Source organism: Microchirus variegatus, assembly GCF_963457635.1.
Source record: "Microchirus variegatus genome assembly, chromosome: 21".
Taxonomy (NCBI): domain Eukaryota; kingdom Metazoa; phylum Chordata; class Actinopteri; order Pleuronectiformes; family Soleidae; genus Microchirus; species Microchirus variegatus.
The window spans coordinates 7802576-7825987 of record NC_139822.1 but is presented as its reverse complement, the minus strand read 5'-3'; the positions used below and the strand labels follow the sequence as shown (position 1 = coordinate 7825987).

The window sequence follows — 23412 nt, the reverse complement described above, 5'->3', positions numbered from 1 at the left end:
TTAAAAGACCAAAGCCATCATTCATTGATTTTATTAACAAGTTTTGCCTATGTGGCTAAAATGTAAATTTCGTATTGCTCTATTCTATTGATGTGTCCATTGTTGTGGAAAATTGCACAAGTTAGCATGTTTCTTTAAATGTGAGCTATATAGTTTATTTTGTGTGCACTGCAAAAATAAGCCAAATATTTTTGTAAACTTTCTTTATTAATTCTCTGACATTTTAACCAATGCAGTACAGACAGACATACAAACACCTCACATATGTAGACTCTTACCAATACACAAGACAAGGGGGTACACATATATACTAAAAAAAATAAAAAATAAATAAATCTTCAAATGTTGGGAATACCTATCTATATCTATAAATATATCTAAAAAAAGTTTTTCTTTTTCCACCCAATCGTTTAACATTGTATTGTTGAATGAAGTTGCAAAGGAGTGATTTTCGACAAGGTGACCCTGAAATGAACCAGACTGCCATCCATAAAACTTTCGCACCTTACACCAGATCTTGAGTGTATGGGAGACGACTGGGTTAGTTACAGTGAGTAGAATTGAAAATAACCGAGCTCGAAGGGAAGAGGGACAACAACAGGTTTTTTCTATAATTGCCTAAATTGGAGGATTTTGGTAGTCAGTATGACATCATCTTAATGTTGCTTGCCCAATAGTAAAGTTTAAAATTTGGTAGTCCCATTTCTCCTACTTATTTTGGTCTTTCTAGGAAAGCTTTCCTTAATCTAGGTTTCTTCTTATTCCAAACAAACTCTGAGATAATTAAGCCAAATGATTTTAAATTTAAAGGCGCCATATGTAAGAATGTGGCCAAAAAAACGGTTATTACACTCAAATTCAAAATACCGAGGTCTTTTAGGTTTTGTTTTTGCGGCCATTGTAGCTCAGACGTAACTGGCAACCCGTGGTTGCTTGGCAGCTGAGACTCTACTGACTGCAATGATAGAAAGGTAGATGGCGGTAGGTGGCGCCACATGACAAAATATGATTTCAAACCATAAACATGATTTGCAGTCTGCAAAGAATGTGCATATTTTGTCTGTACTGTTGTTCTTGGTGAGTTCAGTTTGTTATATGAACATTATTCCTGAGTCTCTGTGACATATTAGGAGGATTTTATGGCCAGTTACTTTACATTTATTACATAATGTACCTTTAAGATTTTTGTCTTGTTTAAAGAAACAAAGCTATGATTCTAAAATCAACCTGCAGATGTAACCACTTTCAGACTATAATGTCTTGATTAAGGTGACTTATAGAACTTATACCATAGAATTTCTTGTTATATTTGCACACACACCAACAGTGTGACAGTGAATTTCACTTTTGTATTCAAGACAGACGAGAAGAGTAGAATATCCTCCAACAGAAGATGTACAATTGTTGTTATTGTTAGATTGCCGTTTTTCTCTTTTCAAAGTTTTATAATTTCCCAGTGTAAAAAAAAGAAACAAGGTTTATTTGACTCAATTTTTGCTTTTGCAGTGGGCATTGAATACGCTAGTGCCATGGTTCCCTAAACTGTGGTAACACCAGTGGTATGGAAAGCTTCCTCTACCGAAAGCTATGAAAAGTAATCCACGTCTGCGCTATAACCCCTAACCCTGTCCCTTTCCCTAACCGTACCCTAACCCATAACCATAACACGAGGTAGAAACCTGAACAATTGTTTATTGTGGTAACGGAGAAACGGAAGACTCACACATAAGACTTTTTATTCACTGAAAGGCGAGTGTGCATTGGATTTTCGTAGGACAATCCACGAAAAAAAGGGTACATAGTTTTTCATATGTGTTCGTACGAAACCGTTCATAAGAATATGTTGTTCATCTTCATCAACTCATCAGGGTGTGACATGCGCTATCACTATCTGGGATTGGTTCCAGCTCCTCAGAAAAGGACCCGACATAGATGAAGGATAGATGAGGATAATGTTAATGTGATCAGTAATGAGTAGCTTTATAAGATAGTAATACTTTTTGTATTATTTGAGCTGTGGCATTGAATCTCTGGAATCAGGTATACCTGTGAAATAAGAACAGAGAGAGAGAGAAAGGAAGCGCACAAACTCGGAGGACGAAGAGAAAACAAAGTTATTGTCATGATAAGTGTGAGCGCTGAGAAGACGAGGGGAAGAGAGAGAAAGAGCAGCAGTCTTGGTCTTTATCTATCTAAATGGAGGGAGAGTGTCCACAGGAAAGGAGCTTGGTAGCTGAAGGTTCTGCCTCCCATTCTCCTCTTAGAGATTCTGGGAACTTCAAGCAGGCCTCCATTTTTAGAGCAGATTGGTCTATTTGGGTGGTGAGGAATAATCATGTCTTTGTGATATAATGGGGCCTGATATGTGAGGAGGAGGATTTTAAATTCTATTGTAATATTTACAGGGTGTCTGTACAAAGAGTCCAGCACTGGAGTGATGAGATCTCTTTTCATGTTTCCCATCAGTACACGTGCTGCTGCGTTCTGAACCAGCTGAAGACTCTTCAGAGACATCCAGATAATAATGAGTTACAGTAATCTAGTCTAGATGAAATAAAGCCATGAACAAGCTTTTCAGCATCCTTTAATGACAGGATGATTCGGATTTGTGTTATGTTGCGCAGGTGGAAGATGGCTGACCTATGGACTTGTTGTATGAGTGAGTGGAATGACAGCAACATGTCTACGGTAAACGTGTATGACTGATTAACTGTGAAAAATACTAGAGAATTGCTATTAATAGTAAAAGTAGCAGTTTTTGTGTGTGGCAGACATCTTTGAATCCTGAACTGAGGTTTCTGAATCAAAAATCCATGTCAGGGGGGTGTTCCCTTTTCAAGCACAGTCCTTGACCCCCGGAAATTACAACTACATTCAAATGGGACGCAGCATTAGCTTTGACTTCACAAATGCATGCCCTGACTGGTCTTATTCTAAACTGAACTATTTTTTTATTTTAAACTGATAATACAAAGAGACTTGTGGGTAGTACAGCATATAACATTTCTGCCAATGACATTACACACTGGATCTGTGAGATAAAAACAATGAAAACTCTGCATAGTATTGCTGTGATTGATCGAACATCCGGTCTCCAAACACTCTCTGCTGCACTGCCTTTATGTCTGTGGTCATTGAAGTGACTGCAACAACCAGGACAGTGATGATGACAACATTTTCTGGAGGGAGTTGATCCATCACTGTGCTTATAGTTCAAGTTTCCACACTTCCTCATTAGCATGTCCACTCCAGGCTTCAGAAAACTGAATTAACCCCATGCAGCTCTTGACGCTGCATGGAGATGGACCTCACCTCCAAACTGTTCACACTACAAAGAGAGAGATGGCCTGACAAGTAAAATAAACCAGAGGACAGAGAGGAAATGTATGCTTCCTCTGTTCAGACTCAGGTTCATGTAGGAGCTCTGCTGGAGCTATTTTTGACGCTACAATATATGTGAGCTCTACAGAGGTACACTGCATGTCTCCTGGGAGTCCTGACTGTGATGTGCTGTGTGCAGGAAGAACTATTTTTTTGATAAGGTAAATGGTATATGAATAGATCTGATGCGCCGTAATACAAAAGAGATACAGTATTCACGGTGCACAGGATGAGAAAAGGCTGTCTTAAATAACTGAATTATTGAATTACTGCTGCAGAGACAGTTTCCCCCCTTTCCAAATATGAAACTGACAGTGTGTAGGAGAGTGTAACACCATCACCCTCATTTTTGTGATATTTCTCTTCATCCGTTCATCCATTTTCTACCGCTTTATCCTCCACATGATGAGGGTCGTGGGGGTCTGGAGAGTGTCCAATTAATCTCTGCATGTGTTTGAAGTGTGGGAGGAAACTGATGTACAGAGACAACCCCACGCACAGGGCTAACATGCAAACTCATACACACAGAGAGGCCCTTGGTCAAACCAGGATTCAAACCAGTGACCTTGCTGTGCTAGCCACTGTCATGCCATGCGGCCAAGTCTCACATGTGACTCATGAAAAGTGCATATGACACCCAATCCTGGTGCATACCTGATCAGCCTCCACATTCAAGGTCCTGGATTCTCTGTTTGTAATAAATGACACACTAAAAGAGATGAAGATCAATCTTCATCTCTTGAAGATGAAGATCTTTTACTATGTACAGTGCTTTGAGATAATGTAAGTTGTGATTTGGCACTATAGAAACAAAATTTAATTGAATTTATATCATTGTACTGAATGACCAACTAACCAAACTGAACGGTGCTGAACTATGTCCTGTCTCCAGTGGCCAGGACTGTGCTTCTTTTTCTTATATTGTACAGAGTCTCACAGGTCAAAATGATGTCAAACTCATTTCCAGGTGTTCACAGCAGGTTTCTCTCTGTGCTGCTCTCTCACAAACTCAGCCCTCTGTCGCCCCGCGTGCATAATTGTGCACTGAATTAATGTAAACCGTGTGTAATGATGTCACCTGCAGTCTGTTTCGATGTGCTGAATACGTTGCTGTAGATTATTAACAATAACGAAACTCTGCATTTTGTGTGTAGCATACGATTTAACTGTGGAACCTCTGTGTGAACAGACACCGCATTAGTATGATCTAATAACATTTGTTCACGCTCGGTCTGAGCTGGCGTGAGTTTGATCGTATGCTACTCCAATGTCCACAATGATACATGATGCTCTTTGCACAGAAATGGGGTGTACACCAACTTTTGTGGCACACTGGAGTGAATCTACCCTTTACATGAGTATCAGGATGACACAGATATTAACTCCCAGCACCGTTTCCAGCTAAGCAAAATAACTGGACTGGCTAGCTCCGACAATCGAGCACCGTTGAACACTACGGGGTACATGCAGAGTGTGTTGAGGACATCATAGAAGTTAACAAAGCACCTTGTTATCTTCTTCTCTTTCTTTATTAGTGGTTGGGTAATTACTAAATCCTGAATTTAGTAGATATTTATGATGCAACAGGTGCAAACCCACCCTGGTCTTATAGTTGGATTCATTAAACCAGGCTGGAGCAGAGTTGTAAATCTGAGTGTGTGCATGTTCTCATCACACTGATTGCTGATTGGAATCAAGAGTCAGTGGTGGTTGGAAGTCATCTCTTGAATATGAGAGTGCAGGGGAAGATGATGATGATGAGCACATGATGGGATACGACGTGATGTGAGTGACTGAGTGTGGCTTTGATTGGATTCTGCAGCAAATCCTACAAACATAAAGATAATGCATCCATCACATATGTGTATGTGTTTAAAACATACTTACAGGCCGGTGAAGCTTTTATCAGAAATGCCAGCAACATTAGTCCTGTTTTCCTGCCAAGTATGATCATGAATTGTCTTACTACTTATATTATTTGTACACTGTTTTGGTAATGAATGGCTTTCTGTTTGTATCGCTTCATTTTAGAGGGGTTTGGGCTTGTAACCAGAGGTTTGCTGGTTTGAATCCTCACCAGGTCAAGTGGCTCCGAGCTCATTGTTAATTGGACCTGTCCCCAGCCATTGGGGCTCCGTTTCCTCCGGGTTTCCAAGATCCAAAATCCAAGGTCATAGTCACCTTCGGAATTACAAGGACATTCCAACTAACAATGGAACACAGCGTTAGCTTCAGCAGCACAAGATGGCAGGCAATCCACAAAAGGCTTAATCTCAGGCTACAATTGAACATATTTTTATTGTAAACTGATTATACAAACAAACAAAGGGAAGTACATTAAATCTCTGCCAATAAATGTTAGACACCAGATCTGTAAGGTGAAAAAGTCGCATAGTGTCGCTGCGATTGATTATTCATCTGGCATACAAACACTCTCCGCTGATTTCTTCAGTCAACTCCTAGTGCTGGTCTTGGATCAGGAAGGGCAAAAAGAAACCTCAAATCATCCATGTGGCTCACAAACATCTGTCGCGTGTCACTGTATTTTCATACATATCGCAAGCTTAGATTTATATACACTAAAAGCTGTTCCAGAGCAGCGGGTAACTCAGGATTAAAGCCAGCTTTAGAAAACCCTCAGGATTACTCTCTCTGTCCATGTATATACCGTGACGCCGACTGTGGTGAGCGGTTTTCTCCGTTCCCTCTACTAATTTATGCTGTAAACAAAAGACTTTTCTGGGTCATAAATTTGCCGTCAACTCTCTGGAGCTTTGTTATTCTCCTCTCTGTCTACTCTCACATCCCTGAAACACATCTGGACTCTGTCATGTGTCATATGGTTAACCATGGGAATGCAGCATGTACCTAAGGCTGGCCTTACAAGTAATATCTCTATATGTTAAGATGTAAAGTTTGTTTCTCTGGGCTCATGAAACGTTTTTTGAGATGTTTGCTGTTTTCAAAGGAGAGTGACAATACTCTGTAGGTTCATTTCTTTGGCTTTTTAATGTTAAAGAAGGCTATTTATGTATGTTAGAAACAATGAAATTGCCTATAAATATAATAATAACATGTTATTGATTCCATGTTTTTTTACAATCAATATATATAATATTTAATCACAAATATATTCAATGTAATAAATATGATAATTATCAATGCAACAGACTTTAAAACCAGGAAAAGTCATCACAGATACCTTATGATATCCAAAACGTCACAACTATATTGTTAAAATATTGATATATTGTCCAGGGATAAAATATATATATATATATTTAATGAAAAACAGCTTTTTAGCTTATTCTCATATATTTAGAGTAATGTTTAGAATGTATTATGTGCACTGTCCCTATAAACTCAACCAAAAAGCTCCCCGCTCTGGAACGGTGGATGCACTGCTACTCATTATCAAAACATCGTTTTAAGAATGTTTAAAAATAGCTTCTTAACGACTCCCCGCCGCAGTCCCTTTTGTGACTTTGACCCAGAGTCAGAAGACGCTGTCGCTCGTGAAACACCTCCACAACGGACGTTATTCTTCTTCTGCGGTTCAATGTACGCAACCGGATGTGCCCGGACTAGTGCCCAGAGCAGGAGGATCTGCTGTTCAGGAGAACTGCTGTTTACGTAACCAGAAGGGAGATCTCACTTACAATTACAATAAAACACAGCGAGGTAATGACTCAGATACACACACAGAAAAAACAGTGTTAATCCGCTGTAAAAGACGACTTGCTCTACCCCTGAGCTACCATCTAAAATTACTAAAAACGGTCCTGAGAGCCAAGAGTTTGGAACAATAGAACACTTTGGGATCGTATGTGGGTCACAAGAATGTTTTGCAAACGCACCCAACTCTATAAGAATCAGTCATTTGAACTTCATTTATATATCACTTTTCATGACAATGCAATGCAAAGAGATTCACAGATTAAAACCTTATCAAGAAAAACAGCAACCATATCTGCCGACATATGACTGGTATTATGTATTAAAAAACTGACAGGGATGTGAAGAACTTAGGAATATAAGAAATAAAGAAGTGAGGGAGAGAAGGAAGTGAAGTGAGAAAACGCGATCCCAGAACTCTCAACGGGAAAACACTAAATAAACACTAAAATGTACTAAAAACTGAAGGAACAGATGAGATGAAATAGATAAGTAGATCATAAATAAGTAAATGAATAATTCAAAGAAGTACTGTAAGCGACAAATGATAAGATAAACTAGAACATGATCAAATTATGGTTGCAGTAAAAATAGAAATTCAATTAATTTACATTTATAAATAAATAAAAGGTAAAAAAGTAAAAGTCAGGTTAAAAAATATACAGTACTGTGCAAAAGTTTTAGCTCTGTTGTTTTTTCTGTCTGTCTTTTTTATTATATTATTATATATTATTTTAAACTATACAAATGACACACTTGCTTACACAGAGAATCATAGTAATAGAACATTGGTTCTCAAAGTGCGGCCCGGGGGCCAATGGCAGCCCGCAGAAACATTTCTGGCGGCCCCGCAATGAATTACAGTTGATAGTTTTAATCCAGGAGCTACTAAGCTTGTTAAATGTTTATTGGACATTACTGGATACAGACCAATAAGTGTAAAAAAAAAAAAAAAAAAGTCAGATTTTGGACGACGTAGTATAGTATGTCGGTTTTGTCAAATTTTGGACGCCATAGTTATTACAAATAAGATTTCTTTCGGGTTTTTTTCGTTTTTTTTCCCTTTGGCGGCCCTCAGTCCAATGATGGGTTCCTAAATTGGCCCTCAGGTATCAAAACTTTGAGAACCCCTGTAATAGAAGAAGGCCTCGGACAATATTTTAGCTCTACGTTACATTTTGGCCAGCTGTGTCTAGTCTGAATGTTACAAGCTATAGTTTTAAGAATTCAACAATAATATTTTGCTTATTCCAAGTGTGTCTGTTTTTTACAGTGCAGCAGAGAAAGTGTAGAAAAAAAACAGAAGGTGGAAGTGTCTAAACATACTGTAGAGTATGATGAATGTCCTCCTGAGCAGCCCCTCGTTCCTTACGTTGGCCACCAATGGAAATGCACTTGGCCCGCCCCCTGCCGGTCTGTGTTCCGGTGAATCCGCGTTCGACTGGAAAGCACTCTTCCAGCGCTGGCACCAAAGAGGCGCACAACCATGACATGCAGCGCTGAACGAGGACGAGGAACGCGCCTTTGAAGATGCTGCTCGACCACCGAGCCACCATTTCTGGTAAAAGAAATCCACATTTTTTATATGATTTCTATTATTTCATTGCATCTTGTCCTCTTGCACCTCCCGCTCCCCAGCTGAACCCGTGCTGTCTTTCTTTCTTTCTTTCTTTTTTCTTTCATTCTTTCATCGGTGCTATATAATAGACGCATGTGATCTCAAACAGGCTGTGTCGATGGAGAAGTCTTTTCATTTGGGCATGGATTGACTTTATTAGAGATTGTTCTAATAATAAGATTGAAAATTATGATTTTTTTTTTTTGTCAAATACATAATGTGATTTATTTCTAAAAAAAAAAAATTCCAAATGGACAATATAAAGTAAAAACGGAGTGAAATAGTAAGTAGGAGGTGTCTTTATTTAAAATGGTGCTCATCTGAACTTTGTTGTTGTTGCTATGATGGAGTTTTCAGCACAAATCTGTAGAGATCTGTCATTGTTTGTCCATCTTGATAGTTCGTAGTGTCAGTGGTGAGAGCATGGGCTTCGTGAGGGCCGTGTGTGTGCGAGAGAGACAGGGCTATGTAGATTCTGTCTGCGCTCAAATAAGCTGCTGGGCTTTTGTGTCGGAGGCGACGCGCGTCTCTCTATTACAGACTGTGAGGTCTGGACATTTTCAGGAGCAGCTCCAGAGGCAGCTCGTGTGTTTGCTTTCACTCCGTCCTTCTTTTTTTTATAGCAGAAGTGAAACAGATACGCGCTCTAATGTCAAGAGTCGATTACTCATGCAACACTGTGCGAAAATACTGTGCGAAAATACTGTGCGCCCCCCCCCGCGCGTGAGCCTCGCATGGACTAAAACCACAAATATCCCTCTGTTCATCATCATCATCATCATCATCATCATCATCATAATCCTCTCCGTCTTCTGCCAGACGTGCAGCTGCCATGAGAAAAAGAGAGGAGCTGTCAGTTTTCCGCTTCAGCACCACGGACAGAGACACAATCCGGCTTATCCACAGAGTGGATACACCCACAGAGAGAGAGCGAGAGAGAGAGAGAGGTCCACACACAGAGAGAGAGAGAGAGAGAGAGAGAGAGAGAGAGAGAGAGAGAGAGAGAGAGAGAGAGAGAGAGAGAGAGAGAGAGAGAGAGAGAGAGAGAGAGAGGTCCACCCACGCTTCATCAGCTTTAGCGCAGGTTGACTTGCTCTCACCCGGGAGGCATTTGAGTGGTTATTGGATGTGATATACAGAGAGCGTGGCTATAATCAGCAGCCGAGGACTGCTGCGTTGTTTGCAGAAGCTCAGGTGCACACGCACCGTGTTCCACCTTCAATTTATGAGCTCGCATGAATCTCTCTCGGATCATAAAGGGATTTCAAAAAAGGTCCTCCACCATCATTATTGTTGTCCAAGAGTATCGTCCGCAGCAGCGTTGTTATTTTATTTAAGGGGAGAGCCTTATTAGTTGCTGCTCTGCAATTTGTGGAATCAGTTATTCATGAACCCTGAGCCTAAAGTCACACACACACACACACACACACACACACACACACACACACACACACACACACACACACAATGAGGTAGGATTAGTCAAATTAAATACCAGCACCATCAAGCTGCAAGTTTGTCTAATTAATCAGGCTGATCATGTGATTGTTATTCACAACATGTAGTACAAACTCATCAGTCTGTAATCATGATGATCATGAGTTCTTCTGCAGCTGCTGGAGTGATTGCCCTTTGCCCTTTATATTATAATAATAATAATAATAATAATAATATTACTAATCTTTTATACCGATACCACTATAGTATTTTACATCTACAACTGAGGTAAGTAATCACTTATAGGTTATTACAGGTATATTGTAAAGTGAATTCATAACCCGCAGTCAGTATTTAGAGTAATCCATTATTATTTATTATAATCATAGAGCCATTGCTATAATTGGCTTTTGACAAATACTGCTAAATCTTGGAATTTAAGGTAATATTAGCAATTAAAATGTTTGACATAGATTGAAAACATTTATGTTGTCTTATAGTAGTTAGCCCCAAAGGATTCAAAATGGCCTAAGCCTGTATTAATTCTATAATCACAGGTCAATAAACACATTTGGTAACTTCTGCAGACACCAACTGTAGAACATCTCTGAATTGTTGACAGCTCAAAGGAAGTAGTTGGGCTCCAGGAGAGCATGTTATTACAGACTGAATTAGTTTCATTGTTGGCTTCTGGAGAAAGTTATCGTCGGAAGCTTTGCAGAGTCTGGTGAACACCATGCCACGGATAATGATGGAGCTAAGGGCAGATTATTCCACAGAGAGTTTGTCTCTTCCTGACTCTAATGAAATATATTAAAGGTCATTAGACAGATGATTATATAGAGTCCTCTCAATGAGTGATCTTCAGAATAGGAGGTAGCATCAGGCTGTGCTTGTACCTGCCTTGATGTTGCCTCTGCTCTTATGTCTCATTACTCATCACAGACTCCAGGACCTTCTTCACGACAGCAGAAGGTCCCCAACAGTTATCAGTAGACATTCAATGTGATATCAGTGTCTCAGACATTGGCATGTGACAGTGGACATCTCTCTATATTGCATGTTGCATCATATTTAGGGTTTATATTTTAACTTTTATTTTTTTCTAATATCTCATCCAGTTTTGGCTAGTATCAGACTGATATTAATACTCATATCGTATATGTATCAGATATATCCCTAAACAAGCTGCTTTTTAAAAAATCACAACACAAACTGTCCAATAGTTTGGTTGACAGGCTTCAAACTATTTACCAAGGGCAGTGTGTGTAGTGTCAACTTTGACATTGTTCAGATAAGACATGCTAGAGAACAAATACGGGTAGTACACTAGTGATCAGAAAACCATAAACAAGTATAATATATACTTTAATATATACTATAATAAATACTTTAAAAAAAAGATAAAGAAGATAAAAGGTAAGTACTTCAGCAGAGGCGGACAGAGTACACAGCTTCATTACTTGAGTAAAAGTACACATACCCCTTGCTACTACTACTACTACAGTGATTACATTTACATATAGAAACGTCCTACATGGAGTTCTGAAAAATGTTCATGTTAATACCTTGAAGAATGTAAAAGGAATTGAAAGTAAAATCAAGTCATTTTCATCTTTTTTACCTTTTATGTTGCTTTATTTAACATTTCTCACTTGCCCACAAAGCAATAGCACAATGACAACGCTCTGACAAACCTCTGCGAGAGTTTTCATGGATTTGTTGCATCCACATTTGAACCTGACTGTGTTAAACACACAGCATATACTCAAGAACATCAAAAAATCAAATTGTACTTAAGTACTGTACTGCAAGTAAATGTACTCCGTTACTGTCCGGCTCTGTACTGCAGTGATTTATCTCCACTGCTTGTTAGTCTTCTCGTAGGGCTGTCTTTATCACTTCTAAATGTACCTGTTGCCTTTGCTTTAGGACACTGTTTATTTACGTGGTTGAAAATAATTGAACCATATTTCATATAACAGAGGTGGAGTTCTTTTTAGGAACCAACTCCTCCGTTGTGGTTCCATTTTCAGCCACAGGGTGGTGAATGAAGAAATCCACAGCACTGCCTGTACTTGAGTGTTGCTTGCTGTTTCTCGAGGGTGGGCATGAAACAGACTAGCAAACAGTGTGATATGGCTGAGAGAGAAAAAAAGATGCGTCTGCACAAGAGCATAGGACAGCAATGCCCATTGGTTCTCAAAGTGCGGCCCGGGGGCCAATGGCGGCCCGCAGAAACATTTCTGGCGGCCCGCAATGAATTACAGTTGATAGTTTTAATCCAGGAGCTACTAAAGCTTGTTAAATGTTTATTGGACATTACTGGATACAGACCAATAAGTGTAAACAAAAATACTGGGTATTTACCTGGTTTCTATATGGTGAATTTTAGTGTATTATTGGGTTATAAGCTGGTAATAAGCAGGTAGCTACAGCCCCCAATTACTAGCTTTTACTTTGGCGGCCCTCAGTCCAATGTTGGGTTCCTAAATTGGCCCTCGGGTATCAAAACTTTGAGAACCCCTGCTATAGACGATACTACAATCTGTAATGTACAGTATATAGCTGTAGTAGTGTAGGATACTACTAAAACGTGTTAACATGTATAAACAGATTTCATACGTAGATCACATTTACCTGTGGTGTTGAGTTGTTTTTTAAAGCCTGCCGTCCTCTTGAAGCACGGTTGCAGCAGCTGATGGTGACATGGATTTGGGTGGAAGGCAGGAGAGAGAGAGAGAGAGAGAGAGTGAGTGTTGGAGAAGCAGGGGGTGAGGTGGAGAGATACATACCCACTGGCCTCCTGTCTGGACACATTACATTTTCATAAGGCTGATATAACACTGACGCAGCCGAATATAGATATATAGCAGTTCTCTGTTTCACTTACATCGTTGTATTTATAGATTCCTGCAGCCGCAGCTGATGTACGTTATCTGTTGGTATAGTGTCCGTCTGATGCATCTTTAACTATAATCCTGGTTAAAGGGCTGGATTAAGCTTGTGGCTTAGGCTCCCATGAAGTCCTTCCCTCCCCTTCTTTATTTTTCTTTCAGCCAACTTTGCCTGAAAAGCCAACGGAATATTTCCTATTATGCTGGAACAGTAAAGCCCCTGAAATTGTAATTTCTCTGTTATATTAAATATTCATGACTCATAAAGCGATATGGAAATTGTTAGATGTTTTTTTTTACTTTCTTTAATTTAACACTCAAAAAGTGCTTAACCAGGACTGTGTGGGTGCTCTTTAATCAGATTTGACTGAAAATGACTGAACAACACACTATATATGATATTTAACCTCCATGGAAATGTAAATGCTGCTTAATGCTTACATTATAAGCCAAGCTGAGTGCTGACCACTTAAAACCTCTCAGAAGAACACAGAGTAGAACTCTCTGATATGAAATACCCTTTTTAACTGTGGCTGTGCATGATTTTAGAAAGACGCTGATGTAAAATGACCTTTTGTCATTTATTTGCGTGAAAATCTGATTTCTATGCCATTTAAACGTCTCAGGCTGACTGAAGGAGTTTCACTTTTAGGAATGAATCATCGATCCATCCATCTTCTGCGGCTTTATCCTCCTCGTGACAGTTGCGTGGGGCTGGAGCTAATCCCAGTTGACATAGGGGAAAAAGGTGGAGCACACTCTGGAACAGGTCCCCAGTTCATCACAGGGCCAACATACAAGGACGAACAAACATTCACTCTCACATTCACACTTACAGTCAACTTAGAGTGTCCAGTTAACCCACCCAGAGTTCCACAGTGTCGCCAGAGGAAGCCAGAGAACCCGAATAGAACATGCAAAGTCCACCCAGAGTTCCTTTGGCCTTCTTGCTATATGAGGCAACAATGCTAGCCACTGCACAACGATGTATTTCCTGTAATTAATCATGATTCAGCAAGTAATTGTCACAGATAGGAGGGCTGGTGATCCCTCAGGGTTAGTTGTCAGCTTTGCCTGGTCTGTAATCCAACATTGTATGTAGGCTTTAATAAATCTGGATTACATACGTAATCTCTCACTGAAATCAGCATTTAGACCAGCGATTCCTGAAGTCTGGTGTAGATCTTTTGCCACACCGTGGTGAGGGTTGTCTCTTTTTGGGATTTCTTTGTCCTGTCATTTCCTGTTTTATTTTGAAAGACTCACTCTCCTCTCGTTTCAGAGCACTTCTGTAGAGTATAGAACTTTCTTCATTTGTCACCTGTTGTCTGTTACCTCCATGCTTAAAGGTGAAGTAAGTAGTTTAGAGTGCCATCTAGAGGAGAGGCTGAAATTTACAACAAAGGACTGCTCCTCTGCTCACCCCCTCCCTTCCCTGAGCGCTACGGTATCCTCAGCCGGTCAAATGTCGTCCTCGTCGTCTTTCTCCGTGTCAGCAGATGAGGTTCGTGAGGCGAGGGAGAGGGCGGAGCTACCGCGGCCGTAGCAGACGAGGCGGAGAGAGAGTGGAGGCGCTCTTTTGTTTTCTCTCTTGATTCTTTTGTGATTTTGTTGTTTAAAAGTTTCAGAGTTAATCGTACGTCCTCGGTTTTTTAGGAGTGGATCTTGCCAGGTTTTCCTCCAGTCAAAGTGTTTTTTGTTCATCTTTTTGTTTGCCTCCCCTGGGAGTGATTCTTGTTTCAACTTTTCCATAGCCTCTGATCTCTAGTTATTTATCTCCATTTGGAGTTCATTTTTGTTGCTTTTGTTTCTAGTTGATTTTCATATCACTGTTTGCTTTGTTACTCTGATCAGGGGAACTTTGGTTTATTAGTAAAATTCTTATCAACTGAACCATCTCTGCATCTGAGTCCCCGCCTGACATCTTTTTTGGGACCCCCGACCCTTTAGTTTTGATTTATGTGCACATTTCTCTTCAAGCATAGCTTGAAAACGATTTGTCTACCAAATGATATTAGGTGTTACAGATATGGCTATAAATGTGTTGCTGTAGTATGCACACATTTGATTGCCACAATTATTTGCCCTCTTTAAAAAGTGTGTCTCCATCTTGGAAAGTTTGGGAAACTGCTTGTCATTTTTACGACTAACTATTTATTCTGTCTGATTCGTCGTCCTCTCAGGTTGAGTGACGAGCCTGCTGTCCCACCGCCGCCATGATAGCGACAGGCGGCCTGCTGCGCATGAACAGGCGCCAGGATTCCCTCCGCTCCAAAAACCGCGCAGAAAACAAGAGGAAGCGGAAATCCAAGAAGAAGAAGAAGAACGATGTGGTGGTGGTGAAGGGGAAGCTCAATCTGTGCTCCCCGGCCGGGTTGGTGGCTGCTGTTGGAGTTGTAGTTCTCATGGTGGGGATTACTATGGCTGTGCTGGGCTACTGGCCCAGTCAGAGCCAGCATGAGTACCAGGAGCGCCGCAGAACTGGAGTGTACCACACCAGCAGAGTAAGCTACCCCAAAATTGTGACCGTTTCCTCAAATTTGACACATGACAAGTCCAGCTCCAGCCAGATTCGTTTATTTAACCAGAGCCATGCTAACAGCAGCACCGCTGAGCCCACCCCTCACTGTGGCTTCCTCTGTGACTTCCTGGATCGTTACTTGTACTCAGACAATCTGAAAGTCTTCGGTCCGCTGGTGATGGGGATCGGCATTTTCCTCTTCATCTGTGCCAATGCTGTCCTACACGAAAACCGTGACAAGAAAACCAAAATCATCAATCTGAGAGACATCTACTCCACGGTGATAGATCTTCACAGCATACGGTCAAAGGAGTACACGCCTCTAAACGGTTTAGTGAACTACACTCAGTCGAGGAGTGTCGAAGGCCCCTCCGGCTCCTTCCCTGCAAGTGGGATGCTCGCTCGCAGCTCCTGGCCTTCCACTGGACTGGGCCTGCAGGGCGAGTTTGGGGGCGATGGCGCATTGAGGCGCACGTCTTTAGCAGGCAGACCTCGCAGCTGGTCCAGAGATGTCCAGACCTTCACAGACACTGTCTACAGCATCTACAAAGACTACAGCAATAGCAGCAAGCAGGCACCGCAACCTCAACAGTGGGAGACCACATCCATCGTCACCTCCTCTGTGAACGCTTTCACCCTCCCTGTGATCAAACTGAACAACTGTGAGGTGGAGGAGTCGGAGAGAGCAGAGGGCCACTCAGGGGAAGGAGTTGTTATTGAGACAGGAGCTAAAGACATCAGCGAGGAAGGACAGGCCGACACCGACACCGGCTGGACTGATGAGAGCCAAACAGAGGACACCTCAACGACAGACCAACCCCCACCCCATCACAGCCATGAAGACGTATCCACAGACACAGCTGACCAACAGGGGGTGCCACAGGCTCAGCCTCTGCCACAGTGGACCCAGCTGTTCCCTCCATCACCTGTTGCCAGGGCAACGGGTTCACGTCTGTCGCTCAACTCGCTCACGGATCAGCCCAGGTCTGTGAGGCGGTGCAGCCTCTCTGTGTCTGTGTGTAGTCATGGCGACAGAGGCAGGCGCTTCAGCTGTCCTCGCCTGGAGCGCTCTAACAGCAAGGGCTACATCAAACTCACTGCTCTGGGGGGCGACTCCTTCGAAGCCCCCGACACCGACACTTCTTTAGCGGCCACTGAACAGGAAGCAGCAGCGGATGCAGTAGCAGCAGTGGAGGTCGGAGCTCAGGTAGAGGACGACCTGGTGACGCCCAGCACATCTGCAGAATAGCAGACACTGCTTTGGTGGAAATTATGTCTGTGGCTTTGCCTCATACCTCCTTTCTCTGATTGTGGATGTGAAGCTGGCCATTGCAGAGGAAGGAAACTGTGCAGAGTAAGCAGCAAAGGACTATTGAAACAGAGCCATGAACACTGAGGAGCAAGGTTCTTTACAAATGCCACACCCACAGCTCAATACACAGATGTACATTTTCTATTTTTTTTTTCAATGTAGCAAGAGCAATACTAAAGACCTATGAAGAGATTTAGTATTGATTTAGAGGGAACTTTTGTTTTGTATACCAGAATACGGCAAACACTGTAGCTATAGTAGAATCTCAAAAACTGTCAGTGAGAACTACGTGTTGTCCTGTAGCACTGACACGTGCCACACAAACCATTCTAGTCTAGATATATTTCTCTACCTTGTTGTGTGAATATCATGTGAAAAAGTGACATGACTTGAATCTCAGGTAGAAGTTTGGTTTAGGATCAGGACCTTGAGGACAAGGTATTCCCACGTGCACACTTGTTATGAATCATTCATGGTTGAATAAACTTGACTGTAACAGCTGTCGGCTCTGGAGGGCATCTATTGAAGGTTCAAGGTACCATGACCCACCAAAATGAATCAATACAACAATAGAATAAACACTGATCCACATTTAAGATCCATTGACAGGAATAAAGAACATTTTAAACCTGTTTGTTCTCCATGACCTGAGGTCATTCAGTCGTGTTCCTGCAGTTTTGTTTCAAACCTTCACCATAAGCTGTAAGCATTTTTTTTTGTTTGTTTAAAAGAAAACCTGTGACCTGTGCCAGCAAATTTTCATAAAAGTGGTGTTTACGTTTAAAACTGCGAAGCTTGTGATTGTCCACCATCATAAAATAAATAAAGGAAGGATTTTTATTAAAATCTCTTCTGTTTTTATCAACATTATTTTTTAAAAAGGATTCATTCACTCCACTGGATAAAGTCCCACAAAACAGGACCATGATCACAGTTATCACAGTTGAGGAGTAACACAATAAAAGAGTCATCTGCAAATGTAATAATATGACTGTGTGTGATTTCACATTAAATGCTGTTATTGCAGATGAGTTTCTTTGCTCCAAACAATGAAAATACCCAGACAAGTGTGCAGCAAAGCAACACATATACATTTTGTTTTGCTGTACTTTAGCTGCTCTATACCAGGAAAGACTGCATTATCTGTGATAACTGGACTGAGACCCTGTGATATGTATGCAGCCTTTGCAGCAGTTACAGGGATACAGGTGTACTTGCTGATTCAGATACTTGGCAAATCAACACAAACTGTCTTTGTGGGGTATTTGTTCAGAATGTATTTCTTTGTTTGGTGTTGTAATGATGGGGATGTTTTTTTCAAACCATATCACTTTAGAGCACATGTGTCAAACTCAAGGCCCGGGGGCCAGATGTGGCCCGCCACGTCATTTTATGTGGCCCCGAGTGATTAATTGGTCTTAAAAATCTGTGTTAAAATAGGTCTATGCTGCTTTAAGGTGTGCGTTGACCATGACCATGCTCATCTTACAGAAATGTGGAATATCAGAAAATAAAATCCAGCTAATAATTGTGTGTATGTGTGACAACTTGAAATATGGAACGTATTCCTGCAAATTAATTTGGTAACACATTTGACACACGTCTATGAATCAACAAGTGTAATATTGGTACCATTCAATGTTCACTCACTGGTGGAAGTATAGGAAAACCATGATTTTTTTGCTACAGCCTTAATCAAAAACAGCAGTGTACATGTTGTAAAATATATATATATATATATATATATATATATATATATATATATGTATATATATATACATATATATATATATACACATATATATACATATACATATACATATATATACATATACATATATATATATACATATATATATATATATATATATATATATATATATACATATATATACATATATATATATATATATATATACATATATATACATATATATATATATATATGTATATATATATATATATATATGAATAACATGGTTTGCAGTATTATCTTTGAAACGATCTAACATGGCCATCTAGTGGTCATCATGACTATGACACCTAAAGATACAACCTCTTCCTTGTTATATCAAGCCGCCACTAGATGGCGCATGGACAGTGGCTGCCTGACTGCTGAGCTGTGAAAGCGTGGGTGTGCCCGTTCACGAGTACAATGAGCGCCGGTTTTGGAGGCGGGAGGGGCGGTGTCACCGCGGTCCGTCACTGTGAAGGTTCGTCTAAAGACACCAGACGTCCACAGGTGTCCGGTCCTTTTTCCGAGCAGACGAGCCGTCTGTGCCGTTTCCTGGTCTTCAGCTGAAGCTCACGCCGTGTCTGTGTCCGCTCTCCACGGTCAGGTAAACAACCAAACTGTTGTGTTGTTTACCAGAGTTTGTTTGTGCGGTGTTGCGTTCAAGTACAGTACATGTCGACTGTAGAACTCTCGGGATTGTTTGTGCAGCTGTGTCTCTTCACCATAAACAGCTTTGAACACACGACAGGAATACTTCTGAATGTGTTTACACTCATAAACTTTGATTTTATTGCTAATCCTCGTTTGTTTCCTTGTGTTTATGGTTCTGACCAACAACACCGTGTCCTGCTGCTTTCCCGGTGACTTCGAACGTGACATGGTGAGTACTATCTATATGTCTGTCACTTTTAAAGCGACAATGATACACTTCTCAGCAACAATACTTTTATTAACTTGGTGCTTTTCAAAACACAGAATAATAATAATAATAAAAAAAAAAGCAGCAAGAATAAAACAACATTTAAATTATGGGAAAAGTATAATAAAACACAACTCTCCATAAAACAAACTGAAAATCTAAAAAGCATGTTCTCAAATGTGACATACTTATGCAATATATCTCCTCTGTCACCTTATTCCTGCAGAAGCGACCCTCTTATGAGCTTTAAAACGTATCGCTTAGATTTAAATTGTATTCTTAAATAATCTCAGTTGAGCAAAGTGCTGTACACACATAAAACATAAATAGTAACCACAGTCCATAAAGAAACAGCTTAGATAAACAATAAAAAGAGGAAGTATGACACACAGCACAGTGCATGAAAGACTTGAGCAGACACATCTGACTAAATGGTATTAAAGTTAGCAAAAGTGATGACAAGCTTTTATTTTTTTTATTTTAGGTTATTCTTTTTAATATTTGAGAACCACTACTACAATTCATCTTCTAACTGTTCCCGCGTAACACTCGCTGATTGTGTTGTGACATGGTGGCATGTCCGACGGCCCAGATCAGCAGTTTCTCAAGAAGTACTGCTGAGCAAAGCACACATGGTTTCCCCTGACACCAGACACACACACACACACACACACACACACACACACACACACACACACACACACACACACACACACACACACACACACACACACACACACACACCTGATCCAATGTCTGTAAGCACAGACGAGTCGTTGGGAAACGGGAAGTTGTCACAGCTTGTGCTTCTGTTCAGATGCTCGCTTAAAATGGAAATGTGAAGGAATCAAAGAGTGAAGGAGCTCGTTTGATCTTTTCATTGACGGCACATTTAAAACGAGAGGCACAATCACCAATGTGCATTTGACAATTCACAAATGCACCTAAAGGTCCATTCGTCTAGAATGGAGACTTATTTGATATTCATGGTTTTTGACATTGAAGATGTGCCTATTGATTTTCATCTTACACCGGGTTTTAACAGGTTGTTTTATGAGGTAGAATGATGGAGGTGAATGTGCAGGATGGGGGAGATAAAGCTGGGCAAAGTCTGTGGGACTTGTCATGGTCACCAGCTGTTAGTGGTGTGCACAGCTCTGCATGTGTTAATCCATCTGATACATTCCTGAGCCATCACTATGACTGAATTACTCCAGAAAAAAAAAAAGAGTATAATGGCAAGAGAGCAGAGTAACTAGCGCTGAAAGATTACAGGCCATTAGAGCCCCGTTCTAAGTCACATGATTCTGTATATTAGGATATGAGATCTTGCAAGCATATGTTTTACGGTAATATGTACTCTAGGACGGCAGAGTTTACATGAATTCAAAGCTGTTTAAACCAGCTGACTATTTACCGCTGCAGATAGATAGTGCTGTGTAAATCAGAGCATTAATGGGTCAATGGAATAACTGCAGTGGGAAGCAAACGTGGTCATCAAGACTCGAAAAGTCCTATATTTATACAAACCATTTTCCTTTTACTGTAAAGAAGCCTAATGAATAGCATCCAATGCATTGTCTAGTCGCTGTATAATAGTTTTTGTTTAATTTTCGGAGTGTTTCAAAAAGTCATGTAAAATAACATGGTCGCGGGCCGCGGTTGCATAGCCACTGTTAGCAGCGAGACGCCATGTTTCTACCGGAGCCTGTAAGGACAAACGCGAGAGAACAAATCAAGCGTCTCTTTACTTGTAGCGGACGCCTCCACTCTCTCCGCTTCGTCTGCTACGGCCGCGGTAGCTCCGCCCTCTCCCTCGCCTCACGAACCTCATCTGCTGACACGGAGAAAGACGACGAGGACGACATTTGACCGGCTGCGGATACCGTAGCGCTCAGGGAAGGGAGGGGGTGAGCAGAGGAGCAGTTCTTTGTTGTAAATTTCAGCCTCTCCCCTAGATGGCACTATAAACTACTTACTTCACCTTTAAATTGGTGATGAAATAGTGAAAAGTGTGACATTGGTATAGGTGTATAAGCAGTGGCAACGGCGGTGTGTGCGCGCTAGGCCTGAATTGCGGGCTATTGTAAATTTGTTGGATCTTGATTTTTTGGAAAAATACCTGGCTTATGGCAAAAAAGCAGTTATTTTCGGTGCACTGAATCATTAGAATCAGTAAATTAGAACAATTTGATCATGGAATCATTCAGTACTTCCTGCATGACTGGAGCACAGGCTCTGTCTGACACAATCACTCAACTAAAATATGGCTGAACGTTTGTTTTTTACTTTTTTACTACAGAAAAAGCTGCCTAAAGTGGCTGAAAACGACAATAGGCCAAACCAAAACTTTTTTTTTATAAGGGCATTTGGATTGGAATTCCATTTAGGAAACTCTGGCACTATGTCCAAGAGGTTTCTTAAGTATAATGTGTCATAGCACACAGACACTGGCAGCATAGAGTTAATCATGGGCAACATTGTCCCAACATCTTATTCTCTTGGCTGCAAATTCAAAATGGAAAGTTGCACTTATAACAGACCTAACAGACCTCCTTGCCATGCTGTAAATGAAGGGATACCAGCCCTAACATGGGAAAGTGCATTTAAGTTTTGTGGCTAACCATGGTTCTTGCCTGGTTTTTCCAAGCTGAGCCACTGGAACACAGAAGGGATGTAATTATGGGTATGCAGTGGGGAGTTTCCAGAGTCTGACACTGAGTGGAATGCTGCGTATGTAAGAAAAAAAGAAACAGTCGGTGTCATCAGGTGTAGCGTCTGAAGATGTGGTTTAGGCTACATCAACAGAGAGATCATTTTGTGATCCCTTTGTAACCTTTACCCAGAAAGAAAAGAAACATCTCAAAGAAAATGCCCTTGTACATTTTTACATTCCCTAACACACAGGATGACATCTCAAGATTAAATGTAAATGATGCGACTCCAGGAAAGTGTCATTGATTTTTTTGCTTCATCCAAGGTCTTCAGATTTGCTCAGCAGTAGAGAGTTCCCCCTGTCGGTTTGAATCAACATTACCAGTTGATGAAGACTTATCTCGGACTGTTCAGCAGAGAATTAAAATCAATATCAGTGTTGAGATCAATAACTACGCGATTAAAGGTTAATAGAAATAATCTGCAAAAGAAATAAAATGAGGGGATGTTAAAGTAATATCTTCTTTGAAATCAAGGGCTGAGTTATTGCATTACTCCCACAACCTTCCCACAATGCACTTCTCTATAAGATGATGGAGCCTTTAGAAAGAAAATTGTCTGCTATTATAACACTGAAGAGATAGTTTTGACTAAATTCTGATTTACTTTTTTTTTCATTTTCATATTTCATTTAGTAATACTTTGAATCCTTCATGTTGGGCTGCGCCATTCATTCATTCATTCATTCAGGAGACACGTTGCAGGCATAATCGCTTATGGAAATTATCATAAGTTGCAGCTCTAGATTCAAGTTACGTTCAGATCAATTAGTACTGAAAATATTTTAATTTAAAATAATCTTAAATAACCATAATTATCATTTCTTTCCGAGATGATTGTAGATTCATTCTCTCTTGTTATCAATGACTTAATTGTTGGAATCAATATTTCCATCACAAAAGGTGATAGGACTGAAATGTTTCCAAGACACTGGAAAAAAAAACTGGAAGTAATTCATTTAGTTCAATTAAACGGAGATCAATTAATCAGTGGAAGAATTTGAGGAAAAATGGTAAACATAGGTGAGAAAGATCTCTTATACTGTATATGTCACTGACATTTCCTAGATTATGAATTGAAATAAATAATCTGTCTATTGACAATAAAAATAGGAGTTGCTGCCCTGCAAATTTTTTTTAAACTTGCTATTAATTGATCGAACTTGTATTTCTTGGAAATGTCTGGTTCAACTATACAAATTA

The 23412-nt window shown here is 40.5% G+C and overlaps 1 protein-coding gene across 1 annotated transcript; it reads left to right on the top strand.

The window, feature by feature from the left end:
• Positions 1–15224: 15224 nt before the first annotated feature.
• Positions 15225–16778, top strand: tmem200cb (transmembrane protein 200C-b; the record flags this gene model as incomplete). Its single annotated transcript, XM_083907993.1, has 1 exon — positions 15225–16778. The coding sequence occupies one exon, from the start codon at positions 15225–15227 to the stop codon at positions 16776–16778; it is 1554 nt and encodes a 517-aa protein (XP_083764119.1).
• Between the last annotated feature and the right edge of the window lie 6634 nt (positions 16779–23412).